The 15,137-nt window shown below is 38.6% G+C and overlaps 1 protein-coding gene across 1 annotated transcript; it reads right to left on the bottom strand.

Annotated features, from left to right (window-relative positions):
• Nucleotides 1–9,338: 9,338 nt before the first annotated feature.
• On the bottom strand, nt 9,339–10,964 carry LOC131597697 (uncharacterized mitochondrial protein AtMg00810-like). The gene is made up of 2 exons (XM_058870375.1): nt 10,658–10,964; nt 9,339–10,003 (listed from the first exon to the last, which is right to left on the bottom strand). The coding sequence occupies exons 1-2, from the start codon at nt 10,962–10,964 to the stop codon at nt 9,339–9,341; spliced, it is 972 nt and encodes a 323-aa protein (XP_058726358.1).
• Between the last annotated feature and the right edge of the window lie 4,173 nt (nt 10,965–15,137).

A 15,137-nucleotide genomic window follows, 5' to 3' on the forward strand; every position in this document is an offset into this window, starting at 1 on the left:
GAAAGGTTTTTGCTTTGACCGGGTCAGAGACTACTCTAGAGGACAGGTTGATTAAAGGTACGTGTTTCATTCATGGCACACCTTTAGTTGCAATTATTGATACTGGAGCAACTCACTCTTTTATTTCTTTGGATTGTGCTGAGAGGTTAAATCTTGAGATATCTGACATAAATGGAAGTATGGTTATTGACACTCCTGCGTCGGGTTCAGTAACTACTTCGTCTGCATGCTTGAATTGTCCGGTTGATATTTTTGGTAGAGAATTCGGGATGGACTTAGTGTGCCTTCCGTTGAAACAATTCGATGTAATCCTGGGAATGAACTGGTTGGAATTCAACCGTGTTCATATCAACTGTTTTGCAAAGACGGTAATTTTTCCTGAAGAGGTTAGTACTGATGATCTGGAAATGACAGCTAGACAGGTGAATGAGGCTATCGGGGATGGTGCAACAGTGTTTATGTTGTTCGCATTGATGAATGTGAAAGAAACAGTTGCGAGCAGCGAATTACCTGTGGTGTGTGAATTTCCAGAAGTTTTTCCAGAAGATGTGAACGAATTACCACCGGAAAGAGAAGTGGAGTTTTCTATTGATTTAATTCCGGGAACTAGTCCAGTGTCGATGGCACCGTATCGTATGTCGCCGTCTGAGTTGGCCGAACTGAAGAAGCAGTTAGAAGAATTGCTGGAGAAGAAATTCATTCGTCCTAGTGTTTCTCCGTGGGGTGCGCCTGTGTTACTAGTGAAGAAGAAAGAGGGTTCGATGAGGCTGTGTGTAGATTACAGACAATTGAACAAGGTTACTATCAAGAATCGGTATCCTTTACCGAGGATTGATGATTTGATGGATCAGTTGGTTGGAGCGCGTGTGTTTAGCAAAATTGATCTGAGGTCTGGGTATCATCAGATACGTGTGAAAGATGACGATATTCAGAAGACTGCTTTTAGAACAAGGTATGGACATTATGAGTATTCTGTAATGCCGTTTGGAGTTACTAATGCACCTGGTGTTTTTATGGAGTATATGAACAGGATCTTTCATCCTTATCTCGATAAGTTCGTGGTGGTGTTTATAGATGACATCCTAATATACTCTAAGGATGAGGAAGAACATGCGGAAAATCTCAGAACTGTGTTGGAGCTGTTGAAAGAGAAGCAACTTTTTGCCAAACTGTCGAAGTGAGAATTCTGGTTGGAAGAAGACAGTTTTCTTGGACATGTGATTTCTAAGAATGGTATTGCTGTTGGTCCTACAAAGATAGAAGTTGTATCTCAGTGGGAAACTCCGAAGTCAGTGTCAGAGATTCGTAGCTTTCTTGGTCTTGCAGGTTACTACAGAAAGTTTATTGAAGGATTTTCAAAGTTAGCATTGCCATTAACTAAACTAACCAGGAAGGGACAAGCTTTTATTTGGGATGCAAAGTGTGAAGAAGGATTCCAAGAGCTGAAGAGGAGGTTGACTAGTGCTCCTATCTTGATTTTGCCGAATCTGACAGAATCATTCGTGGTTTATTGTGATGCATCACTGATGGGTTTAGGTGGCGTATTGATGCAAAATCAACAGGTAGTCGCTTATGCGTCGAGACAACTCAAAGTACATGAAAGGAATTATCCGACTCATGATTTGGAGTTGGCAGCTGTAGTTTTTGTTTTGAAATTGTGGTGGCACTATTTGTATGGTTCGAGATTTGAAGTATTCAGTGATAATAAGAGCCTAAAGTATCTCTTTGATCAGAAAGAGTTGAATATGAGGCAGAGAAGGTGGTTAGATTTTCTGAAAGATTATGATTTTGGTTTGAATTACCATCCTGGTAAGGCAAACGTCGTGGCTGATGCATTGAGTAGGAAGACCTTGCATATGTCTATGCTAATGGTGAAGGAATTGGATTTGATTGAACAATTCAGAGACTTGAGTTTAGTGTGTGAAGGTACTCCTACTAGTGTTAAATTGGGTATGCTGAAGCTGACTAGTGGTATTCTTGAAGAGATCAGAGAGGGTCAGAAAGCTGATGTTGGATTGATTGATAAGTTGACTTCGATTAATCAAGGCAAGAATGGTGAATTCAGAGTTGACGAGAATGGTATACTGAGGTTTGGTGACCGAGTTTGTGTTCCTGATATTGATGAACTCCGAAAGCGTATTTTGGAAGAAGGACACCGTAGTGGATTGAGTATTCATCCTGGTGCTACCAAGATGTATCATGACTTGAAAAAGTTGTTTTGGTGGCCGGGAATGAAGAAGGAAATTGCTGAGTTTGTGTACTCTTGTTTGACTTACCAGAAGTCAAAGATTGAGCATCAGAAACCATCTGGGTTGATGCAACTGATGTTTATTCCTGAGTGGAAGTGGGATAGCATATCAATGGATTTTGTGTCAGGTTTGCCGAGAACTGTCAGAAATTGTGAAGCTATCTGGGTCGTGGTGGACAGGTTGACGAAGTCTGCACATTTTATACCAGTGAGAATGGATTATCCGATGGAGAAGCTAGCTCAGTTGTATATTGAGAAGATAGTTAGTCTACATGGTATTCCTTCAAGTATCGTGTCAGACAGAGATCCGAGGTTTACGTCTAAGTTTTGGGAAGGTTTGCAGAAAGCTTTGGGTACTAAGCTGAGACTAAGTTCTGCTTATCATCCGCAGACTGATGGACAGACTGAGAGGACGATTCAGTCGTTAGAAGATTTGTTGCGTGCTTGTGTGTTGGAAAAAGGTGGTACTTGGGATAGTTATCTGCCTTTGATTGAGTTTACCTACAACAACAGTTATCATTCGAGTATCGGTATGGCTCCGTTTGAGGCTTTGTATGGTAGGAGGTGTAGGACGCCGTTGTGTTGGTACGAATCTGGTGAGAGTGCTGTGATTGGTCCAGAAATTGTACAACAGACTACGGAGAAGATTAAGATGATTCAGGAGAAGATGAAAGCTTCTCAGAGTCGTCAAAAGAGTTACCATGACAAGAGGAGAAAAACACTTGAGTTTCAAGAGGGAGATCATGTGTTTATGAGAGTTACTCCTATGACGGGGATTGGTCGAGCATTGAAGTCAAAGAAGTTGACTCCGCGTTTTATTGGACCATTCCAAATTTCTGAAAGAGTGGGAGAAGTGGCTTATCGTATCGCTTTACCGCCGATGCTTGCAAATTTGCATGATGTGTTTCATGTGTCTCAGTTGAGGAAATACATTTCAGATCCGTCCCATGTGATCCAAGTAGATGATGTACAGGTAAAAGACAACTTAACAGTTGAGGCATTGCCTGTGAGGATTGAGGATCGAAGACTGAAGCAATTGCGTGGTAAGGAAATAGCTTTAGTCAGAGTAGCTTGGGGAGGACCGGCTGAAGGAAATGTTACCTGGGAGCTAGAGAGCCAGATGAAGGATTCTTATCCAGAGCTCTTTACCTAAGGTATGTTTTCGAGGACGAAAACTCTTTTAGTGGGGGAGAGTTGTAACACCCGTATAATTTTAATTTTAATTTAATTTAAATATTAGATTAATAATTATTATTATTATGGATTTTATGAAAATAATGGAAAAATGATGATTGATGGCATTTGGGCCATGTTTGAGATTAGTAAGAAGAGGGGGTGTGGTGTAGTAAAGCCCTTAATAATTTAATATTATTTTTCATAAAATAATTAGAATTGGGAAAGAAAGAACAGAACGTGAAAAGAGAGAAGTTGGAACACGAAGAACGTAGAAGAGGAACAAAGAGGAAGAGACCAAAGAGCAAGAATTTGGCTAAGGTAAGGGGGGACTCTTCCAATTATCATCTCTTATCGTGATTATAGATGAATGGTGTATGAATAGTTGTGTTGTTGAGTCAATTCTGTTTGTATGTCAGGGTTAGGTTTTGGGGTTCTAAGAATTGGGGTAGATTTCGGGATTTGGATGTATTTGATTGATATATGATGATATATTAGTTTGTATGAATGAATACTGTGAATGAAAACGTGAAATTGGACTGTTTTAGACTCAAAATCGTGGACTGGTATGAGTAGAAACGAGTGGGTTTTGGACTGTTACGAAATTGCAGGTTTCTGGACATTTTTCTGGTGTGTCGCGTATGGAACAGTGTCATACGCGTATGGGATGAAGTCATACGCGTATGAGGGACACTCCCAAGGGGCTATACGCGTATGATACGCAGGTGCCCTGTCCCAAATACCTTGTACTGATGATTTGCGTATAAGGAGCGTATGAGGATGCTCATACGCGTATGGAAATTTTGAAAAGGGAAAAATGGTCCTGGTGATACGCGTATGGCAAGGCTGATACGCGTATGGGTTGGTTTTTAGGCCATTTTGGATTCTGATGAAATGCGTATGATACGCGTATGAGGCATGGTGATACGCGTATGGATGCGTATAGGCTATATGATACGCGTATGGTCGCTGTATGTGTAAAATTCTGTTTTGTGATTTTTTGGAAAGTTCAATGATGTGTAACTTTCGATCTGTAGGCCTGTTTTGTATGCTGTTTGAGACTGTGTAAACCTTGTGATGTGATTCTGTGGTTTACTGATGATTGATTGTATTGAATGATGTTAATGTATATATATGAACATGCTTAGTAATGATGATGATGATGATGAAATGAGTATAGATGATGCTACTCATAGAGTGGAGATGATAATAGTATGTTATATATATGTTTGCATGCATTCATAAGCATTGAAGTAGACTGAATCTTAGATGATGAGAGGATTCAGTGAATGGCAGAATTCCCATTGTGTGGAATTTGTGCTGGCAGGGCCGTATCTGGATGATGATAGATCGGTCGGTGGATGATTCCACTGGTGATGTTTGGTACCACATGCATAGAGTCAGTCGCATTCAATTGCATGAATTTAATAACATGATTATATGTATGCTCTTGTATTGTTTTGATGGTATGTGTTTGTACGATTGATGGATGATCTGGGTATAGATGGATTGGGTGAATAATATAACTGTTAATGTACTGTTATTTATAATGCAATAATATTTGTTAATTGCGAATGAAACTCACCCTTACACTATATTTTTCAGATTGAGGATAGCGGCTTCGACTCGGTGAGGATTAGCTCATGAGTCAATGTGTCAGTTAGCGTCGGGTCATGCTCTGATAGGTGTAACACTGGGGAACGCTGTTTTTAAGTTTATGACATTATTTCTGTTTTGTTTAATTTATTTGAGGATTGAAAGCATTAATGATGTGATGCTAGTCGATGATTATTCCGCTGTGTAACATGAGTTATTTGATTTATGAGTTATGTTAAGACGTTTTCCTTCAGTGAATGCATGACTATGACAGATGTTGTTTTATTTTATTATTAATTGTGACGCCCTTGTGCATGTAACTCTGATTTAATTGTTTATTTGCCGCGGGGTTTAGAAGGGTGTTACACGCTTTATTGTTACCAAAGGAAATGGGAAAAGAGTGAGATAAACCCAAAGAAGTTTTTAAAACAAAAACAACAAAAAGCATAGATTTTAGATATGAGTGTTGATTATGTAAGGGGAACGTGTTAGCATCCCCTACATTTGTGGTACTCCACAGAAACCTTTTTGAAAATTTGTTTTGTTAAAAGAAATTGTGTGCAAAAGAAAGAAAGAATTTGTTGTTTTAATATTATGCTGGAAATACATTACATCTTGTGTCTACATACCTCCTGAGTACAATGGAGAATTCTGAGCAACTATAGTTCCACATAAAAGGGAAACAAAAGGATTTTAAAACCGAATAAACACTTTGTCATTATGGGGGAAAATACTCAGTCAATTATCTTGAACATGAGAACAAATGGACCATTTGCATGACAAATGAAAGAAGGGCTCCAACTTGGATAAATCAACAAGTATGCCACTAACTCTTTCAAGTGGAAAATGTTTCATCATATAAATCAATATCAAGAATTTGGGGAATTACATCTCCACCATAACAATTGCTCATGTTTAAACATTTTAGAAGAAAATCCACAAAGGGTAAAAAATATTTTTAAGAAAGTTTTAAAACAAGTTTATAAACATAAGAAGGTTTTGAAAAGGGAGAAGATTTTGAAAAACTAAGAAGAGAGGAGGACATGAAGAGACTATCCTAAAGCATAAAGTAAAAGCTAAAGATAAGAACAATCTAACCAAACAAGAAGCCAACACTTGACAATAAAGAGTCAATGTACATTTCTCATCCTTTGGATTTAAACCATGACTAAGCAAGCACAATACCAAGGTACCATATGAAATGAGCTCTTAATGAATCATAGCATCTCCATATGTAACTTGCACAAAGCTATGGAAATGTACCATAGAACTTGAGACAAAAATTGGACAGAGGAACTGCTGTGTACAGATGAATTCCCAATCACAATGCCTTGGAATTAACCATCAAGGACTTTTAAAGAACCACCTGCATACACACAAAAAAAAACCTAGAATGATCCTTGACCGATTCTCGATAGAGAAGGATATTGTTGCATAGGATTGATGCAATTATTACCTGATCATCGCCTTTTTGAAGAAGAAGAAGAAGAAGAAGAAGAATAGGCGCGACTCTAGTAACTGTATCGTTGGCTTGTCGTTGGACGGTAGATCTAGTGGCTTTAGATTTCATCAAGCTTGATGAATCTAGAGTTGGATTTGACGAAGGAGGAAGTTGAACCTTCAAGAATTAAGAACAAGAAACAGATATTTGAACCTCCTAAGAATTTAAATCTAAATTTCAGGATTTGAGGAGATCAAATCATGGAAATATGCAGAAATTAGATGTTGATCTCTATAGACGACACCATTGTACCATAATGAAACAAAAAATGTTTGTTAAGTGATAAAGTAGTGCTCGCTAATGTAGAATTGAGCTTTATGTAAGATAGAGAGGAGGCTGACGTGCAAGGTTATAATTCCAACGTTCAAATTTATAAGAGAATGAATAGTGATATGAGAGCGACTAGAATTTAGATACTAGAGAATGGCGCATACTTTTCTCATTAAGCATTGAGAACAATTTTAACTAAAAGCATGTATTGTGTATTGTAGTATGGATCGCAGTTAGTTGTCTGATTGATCTAAGCGATTGACAATGCTTCTGTGGCGGAATCATCTCTTTAAAACTGAGATAGAGGAACAATTGTTTCGTATTAGTGTTTCCTTATTTTGGTCTTGATTTTTTTCTAGGCTTTGTAGATGGTCAAGAACAAAGTATATATATATATATATATATATATATATATATATATATATATATATATATATATATATATATATATATATATATATATATATATATATATATATATATTTTGAAATACAAAGTATATATTTAAATATTGACAATTTAATTGAAATTTAAATTTTATCATATTTCACCATTCATTATTCAAAAATTATTTGATAATTTTGAAATTAACTTGAAGCTTATGTGATCAAAATTAGATCATCGGATATTTTAATTTCGAACTTCAACTAAAATTTATAATTTCTTTTTATCAAAAACTTAAGGGTCGTAGATTAATTAAAATGATAAAAACATAATTTACACATCATTAAAATTAAATTTTCGTTTTACTATTAGATAAATCATACACAATTGATTTTTCTTCAATCTCATGAATTAACTATTACTATTGGACTCATGTCCTTCAATCACAAAAAACATTAACACCACCAATATATTTTGTACAACAATATAAAATCTCTTATATGTTACTAAATATTTGAATAATCTAACTCATATATATTAAATATGATTATTAGAGTCACACATTTCAATCACATAAAATTTTGTATCACTGGGTTATTCTATAAAAAAATCAAAATAATATATTATTTACCATTTTAAACTTATACAAGAATCATTATAGATATTAATTATTTATTTAGTGTTTCATTTATCTTCAATATTTTTGTATTTTTGTAGTATTTCTTATCATTTAACATGTATAAAAATAAAAGATATTTTTATAAATATGTTAGCTTTTTAAAATAAAAACTGCAACCCCTCCACAATTATAAAAAAAGATTAAATATACAAAAAATTTCGATAATGTAGGCGAAATTTGCTTTTTCCATTGTAATTTTTTTTTTCAAACACTCTCATAAAATATAAAATTATTATGTCTTTTCCCCCTAAATGTAAAGTTTATCCTAGTACTATTTTTTTATTTGATTTTTGTCTTAGATTTAATGTTAAATTTGCACGCTCAGGAGGAATACATACAAAAAATATTACAAGGAAAAAACTAAAAAAAATATTAAAAAGTGATATTTACCTATAAAAAATGTCAATTTTCATTTTAATATTTATACACGTTATATATTATAGATTGTAGGTATGTATACAAAACAGATACTTTGGTGTGTTTTCATTAAACACATTAATAAAAGATATTTGAATTGAAAAAATGGAATCATAAGCCGCCACACATATTGATGTGGAGGACTATATTGACTTGAAAGACAGTATTTTGTTGTGAAAATTAACATATATTCAATTGAAGAATTGAAAATCTATCGACGCCAAGAAAGCTCAACGTATTGTTCTGTTATAAAATAGCAATAATAGCGCATGTCAAAAAGAATAGACTCTTAAGTATGGATTAGTTTTCATCTTTAATTGGGTTTAAAGATGAAATCTTTGAATGAATCAAAAACAAATATTTGTTTACCCTCTGTCTTGAAATCTTTTAACTTAATTCATATAAAAAGATAATGTTTGTCATCCTTTTAATTTAACTTTTTAATTGGTATTTCTTAAATAGTCAATTATATTTAAAGCTTATTTGATCAGTTTCAATATAAAACATGACTTGCATTTTGATTTTAAAAAAACTCACTTAAACATATTTATTGAAATATGATACTTTTTTTATTTCATATCTATAATGTAACACTGTATATAAGAGGTATTTATAGAATATGAATTACACTAAAATAGAGATAATCATTCTCCTGTAAATGCTAATCATAAATTAGATAAGAATATAATAATACAGTTAATTACTATTAATTACAATTTATATCCAGTCATAATGAGTTGTATGACATAATCTGTTTGAATTAGTGCTAATATTCCCTCAAGTTAGCATGAATATATTATTCATAACAAGATTGCACACCATGTTATCAAACAGTCTCTTTGAAAGACTCTTTGTGAGAACATCTACTACTTGACTTTTGATGGGTATGTAGGACATACAAATCTCACCTCTGTCAATTTTTTCTTTTGATGAAATGCTTGTCCACTTCTACATGCTTCGTCCCGTCATGTACGAAAGGATTATAGGCAATAGAAATAGAAGCCTTATTATCACTGTAAACTTTAATTGAAGGTGGGCCAAAAAACTTCAATTCTTTCATGATTTTTTATCTATAATATCTTACAAAAACCATGGGTCGCAGATCGAAATTTAGCTTTTGCACTACTCCTGGCTACAACATTTTGTTTTTTTTTCTTCCATGCAACTAGGTTTCCACTTACAAAAGTACAATATCCTAAGGTAGACCTTTTATCATTTATATTACTTGCCCAATCAGCATTTGTATAGGCTTCAATCGGTATGTGCCCTCTATTTTTTAATATCAACCCCTTTCTTGAAGTACCTTTAAAATATATTAATATTATGAAAATAGCTTCAAAGTGGGCAGCTCCTGGTGCATGCATAAATTGTCTTATTACACTCACTACAAAGGCTATATCCAGCCTTGTATGTGATAAGTAAATTAGTCTTTCAGCCAATCGTTGATAGTGTTCTCTATCTATTATTTCATATTCAACAACTGACGTTAATTTCACATTGGGATCCATTTGTGTTTCTACTACTTTACACCTTGGCATCCCTGTTTCTGTGAGTAAATCAAGTATATACTTGTGCTGGTTGAGAAAAATTCCTTCTTTATATCTTGCGAACTTCATCCCTAGAAAGTATTTTAACTTTTCAAGATCCTTGATATTAAACTCAGCCTCAAGTTTTCTCTTGATATCACTAATTGCTTTAATGTCATCAACATATACCATTAAGATAGCAATCTTACCTTCACATGAGTATTTAAAGAGCATAATGTGATATTCTTGACTATTGGTGAAGCCTTGTCTCTTAACAACACTTCTGAATCTCTCAAACCCGGCCCTTGGCGATTGTTTAATCCATATATGGACTTTCTCAATCTGCATACTTTGTTTCTTCCAAGATTTTTTTCAAATCCAAGAGGTAAACTCATATATACTTCTTCATGTAATTCACCATTTAAGAAGACATTTTTAACATCATATTGATATAGTGTCCAGTTGAAATTTACTTCAAGAGAGAAGAATTCTAATGGAATTGATCTTAGCAACAGTCGCGCAAAAGTCTCTTGGTTATCAATACCATGAGTTTGAGTAAATCCTTTTGCTACTAATCTCACTTTGTATCTTTCCACACCTTCATCAACCTTGCATTTCACTGTTAAAACTCACTTACACCTAGTGCCTTTTTAAATTGTGATAAATCACTGATACTCCAAGTATTGTTTTTGTTTAGAGAACCCATTTCTTCTTTCATCGCTAATTTCTGATTCAGCTCACCTAATGCTTCCTGAATAGTTCTAGGCACAAACAAATTAGAAATCCTAGACAATATGCCTTGTGGGTGTGTGATAGTTTGTCATATAACAAGTAATTAGACACATGATGTTTAGTGCACATACGAGAACCTTTCCTCTTAGCAGCTGGGACATTGAGGTTAGGAATATTTTTTCTCACTGAAATTGGAAGATTAATATCAAGAAAAGACAAATCATGTAAATCATTGGATGAGTAAGAAGGATTACCATATGAAGAACTATAAGGCATATTATCTATAGGACCTTCAGTTGGTAAATCGGATTGGATTTCTACTAGAGAGACAATAGGGCTTGCACCACCTTTGTGGAATTTTTTTCGAACATACACTTTAAGTTCAAGATTATCATCCTTAATTAGTGTTTCTCCCCCTGTTTCAGATACTATAGTCATAATATCATCTAGAGCAAGAAAGGTTTCCCAAGAATTAACTTCTTTATTGTTACGTTGACTCTCCCCCTAAAGAGAATTTTTTTTAAAAGGTTGGTTTTAAACAAAGTGAACATCCATGCTTTCAAAATAATTTTGTGTAACTGGGTTAAAACATTTGTGTCCCTTTTTATTGGAAGCATAGCCAAGAAAAACACATCTTTCGGCTTTAGGATCCAACTTAAAACGAAAAAACATTGGGGATGTAAACATAACAGAGACAACCAAAAACTTTAAGGGGAGGATCTGTAATAATACGAGATGTGGGAAAATTGTTTTTTCACACCTGTACATGAGGACTTTCATATTGGAACACACGAGATGGCATTCGAATGATGAGGTGACAAGAAGATAATAAATAATTTCCCTAAAGATACTTAGGTACATCAATAGAAAACATAATAGCTCTAGTAACTTCGAGGAGATGTCTAATATTTCTTTTAGCAATACCATTTTGCTGCGGAGTATCGCGACAAGTGGATTGATGAATTATCCCTTTAGTTACAAGGAATGTACTTAAATATTTGTTGAAATATTTAGTTCCATTTTCAGACCTTAGAATACCAATATTTGTTTGAAATTGATTGTTAATCATGTTAAAAAAATCTTAAAAACTTTGTTCAACTTCTCATTTTTTCTACATGAGGTAAACCCAACACAGACATGTATGATCATTAATAAATGTCAGAAACCATTTTTTTCAAACATAGTTTTAATTTTTCAAGGACCCCAAACATCACTATGAAACCATAATAGGCTTTTGATTTAAAAGACACACGGTGATCTTTAGCTAAGAGACAAGCTTCACAATGAAATTATGAGGAATTTATTTCTTTGGAAAAAGCAGGAAACAAATGCTTTAGATACGAAAAACTAGGGTGGCCTAATCTTTTATGCCATAACATAACTTGATTAGAAACAGGAGATGAGCTTGTACAATTTGAACGGAAATATGTTGTATTGCTAAACTGAATTCCATCAAGGTAGTATAGTCCATTCATCTCTCTAGCGGTTCTAATCGTCTTTCCCGAGTTTTGGACCTAAAAAACACAAGTAGAAGGAAGAAAAAGAACAAAACAATTAGTTTTGTTAGTCTACGACCCTCCTACGCACCTAGGATGCCCACCTTAGACATGCTCGGCTGCCCTATATCCCCGGAGCATATGGCACCCGACATGCTCGGCACTGACGACCCCGCAAACACCTTCGTTGCCGAGGACTCTGCTCCGCGCAGGGTTCCTTCATATTCAACCCTCCGAACAACTCGGATTCCACGTGGCTCCTGAAAGACCGCGTCTCCCTGGAACTTCGGAGCGGTTAACCAGGACAGAGGGCACGCACGCACCTCCGATATTTCCGCTCAGGAAACCTGGCAGTCTCCTAGTTGGGCTTGGGAATCCAACCCAATAGCGAGATCATGGCCCAGCGCTGGGGACTATAAATACCCTCTTTAACTAGAGGGTCAGGTATTCAATTCTTACTCACTCTTAGCTAGTACTTGCGCTCCTTTGCTCGTCAACTTACTTTGGCATCGGAGTACCCTGCAGGTACACCCCCCCTTCTCCTTCCTAGAAGATCCAGTCCGAGCAGCCTACGACGATTCTTCTGATCAGGTACGATCAGTGGCGCCGTCTGTGGGAAACTTGCTTCCCCATCTTTAACAAACAAAGATCAAAGCTAATCATCTCCAATCGTCATGGCTGGCAACAACAACAACATCCCAAACGCTGACCCTTTCCTCCTTCACGAGCTGATCGAGGAATCCTCCCGCGAGCTAGCTAATCATCGTCGGGGGGATCGTCGGCGACAAAGGTCCGGGCATGAAACCCAGGACGACCGAATTCACGAACTGGAAAGACAGCGACGACGTCGCCCCTCTCCCTGGAAGCACTACAGGTCACGCTCCTATTCCTCCTCGCGCTCACCGCCGAGAAGATACCGTCGGCGTTCTCCATCCTCTTCAAGGTCTCCCCCGAGAAGACATCGCCGCCGGAGGACCCGTTCCCGTTCTCCACCCAGAAAGAACAGGAAGAACCAGAAACCTGAAGCCGCTGAACAAAGAAGCCCCTCCCCCGAACAGGGCCGTCGGGGCCCCTCCAAAGCTGCGTTGGGTGACAACCAAGAGGATTCCCGACGAAATAGGCACTACCATTCACCAGGACCAAGCGACGAGGAGGACTTCCGCAGCCCCTTGTCCGCCAGTATCCGGAGAGCCCACCTCCCTCGGGGGATGGAAAAACCGCCAGTATTGGACCAATACGACGGGACCACTGACCCCGACGACCATATTCGGAGCATCGAAGCGGTCATGGACTATCACGTCGTCAGAGGCTCGATCAAGTGCCGCATTTTCCCGACCACCCTCAGGAAGGGAGCGATGAACTGGTACAGGAACCTCCCTCCGAACTCCATCCATTCCTGGACCGAGCTCAAAGAACTCTTCTTGAGCCACTTCACAGCCTCCCGACGACAACCGAAATCGGAAGCCAATCTCGAGGTCGTGGTACAAGGACCTAACGAACCTCTTCGGGATTACCTTGAAAGATTCAATAAGGAGGCCGTCCAAGTGCAGACGGCCGACTACATGAAGAGGTACATCTTGGAGCGAGGACTTCTCCCCGGCAGTGACTTCAAGAAGGCCATTAAGATTGAGAAGGTGCACTCGATGAATGCCCTCCTCCGCAAAGCAAAGGCATTCATCGACTTTGAGGAAGGCGAGGCAGCCGCGATCAAAGCCTCGAGGGGCAGTAATGCCGCTCGCAACTCAAACCTCGAGGATCCAGGGTCACACCGAGGACAAGACAAAAGAAGGGACGACAGGTCCCGAGATGTCAAAGAACGGCGAGGACCGGCAGGGCGTTTCAACGACTACACTCCTTTGAACACCTCCCGGGAGAAAATCCTGGCCGACTGCCAGAACGCCGAGTTCAAGAAATCCAACATCAGGCCCCCGAAGTCAAATCCTACAAGACCGGGGACGGACAAGTCCAAGTACTGCAAGTACCACAAGAGTCACGGGCATATGACCGACGAATGCATACATCTCAAAGATGCCATAGAGACCCTGATCAAAGAGGGCCACCTGGCAAAATACACCAAGAAGGGAGAACCCTCCAAAAGAGACATCCCTCGAAACTCTGACGAGGGGAACTCACCGGACAGTAGACCGCTTCAAGTCGCACTGTCCGTAACCCGACCGGAAGACTTCATCCCTTCAGTCGGCGTGACGACCGCCCTCAGCACCTGGGAACATTTCCCCACCGCAATGGTCATCTCCAACGGCGGCGACCCCGGCTCTCTCACCGTCAGTTCAGTCAAGAGAAAGTTCGACGAGCTACTCAGCGCCAATGCCGATCTCGGCCCTACTCTGCGGAAATTCCGAGGAAAGTCAGAGCCAATCACTTTCTACCTCGAGGAACTGCCCGGCGGAGCTCCAAACGCCACCATTCCCCTCCTCGTCCGAGCCAGAATGGCAAACTTCGATGTTCGACGAGTCCTGGTGGATGAAGGTAGTTCGGTCAACATCATGTACTCTCACCTTTTCCGAACACTTCAGCTGGACGACTCGCACCTCACTCCCTATGTGGGTTCCGACCTCCAGGGTTTTAACGGAGCCACCACCAAACCATGGGGCTACGTCGAGCTGATTGTCACCTTCGGGGAAGGGGAAGCGTCCAGACAAGTCAAAACCAGGTTTTTGGTGATCGACTGCAAAACATTGTACAACTGCATCATCGGACGCCCAACACTGGCCGAGCTAACCGCCGTGCCCTCCACGGTCCATCTGAAGATGAAGTTCTACACGAGGACAGGGAAAGTGGCCACCATCAACGCCGACATTGAAGCTGCGAGGAGGATCTTCGATGCCTCCGTCAAAGGACTAGAGCTGATCGCCCCTCCGACCAGCTCCAACAAAAAACCAAGAGCCGAAGACAAACATCCTCGGGAAGATCAGGTTCCAACGGCCAACGTCAGCTCAGTCGACCTCGATGCAAGGTTCACACAAGAAGAACTGAAGACCGGGGAAGAGACACAATCAAAGGCCCCTCATCCCGTCCGGCCTGTCCCCGACGGAGATTTTGAGCTGATCCCCCTGGGAGACAACCCCGACAGAGCAGTGAAGATCGGCAAAGGCAT

This window comes from Vicia villosa, linkage group LG4 (assembly GCF_029867415.1).
Source record: "Vicia villosa cultivar HV-30 ecotype Madison, WI linkage group LG4, Vvil1.0, whole genome shotgun sequence".
In the NCBI taxonomy this organism is placed as follows: domain Eukaryota; kingdom Viridiplantae; phylum Streptophyta; class Magnoliopsida; order Fabales; family Fabaceae; genus Vicia; species Vicia villosa.

What these genes read in the sequence shown, in the direction of transcription:
- LOC131597697 (XM_058870375.1), bottom strand. Translation starts at nt 10,964, where the DNA reads ATGACTATAGTATCTGAAACAGGGGGAGAAACACTAATTAAGGATGAT. An exon ending in TGCTAAGAGGAAAGGTTCTC is followed by an intron (nt 10,004 to 10,657) that starts GTATGTGCACTA and finishes ACTCATGTGAAG; the next exon opens with GTAAGATTGCTATCTTAATG.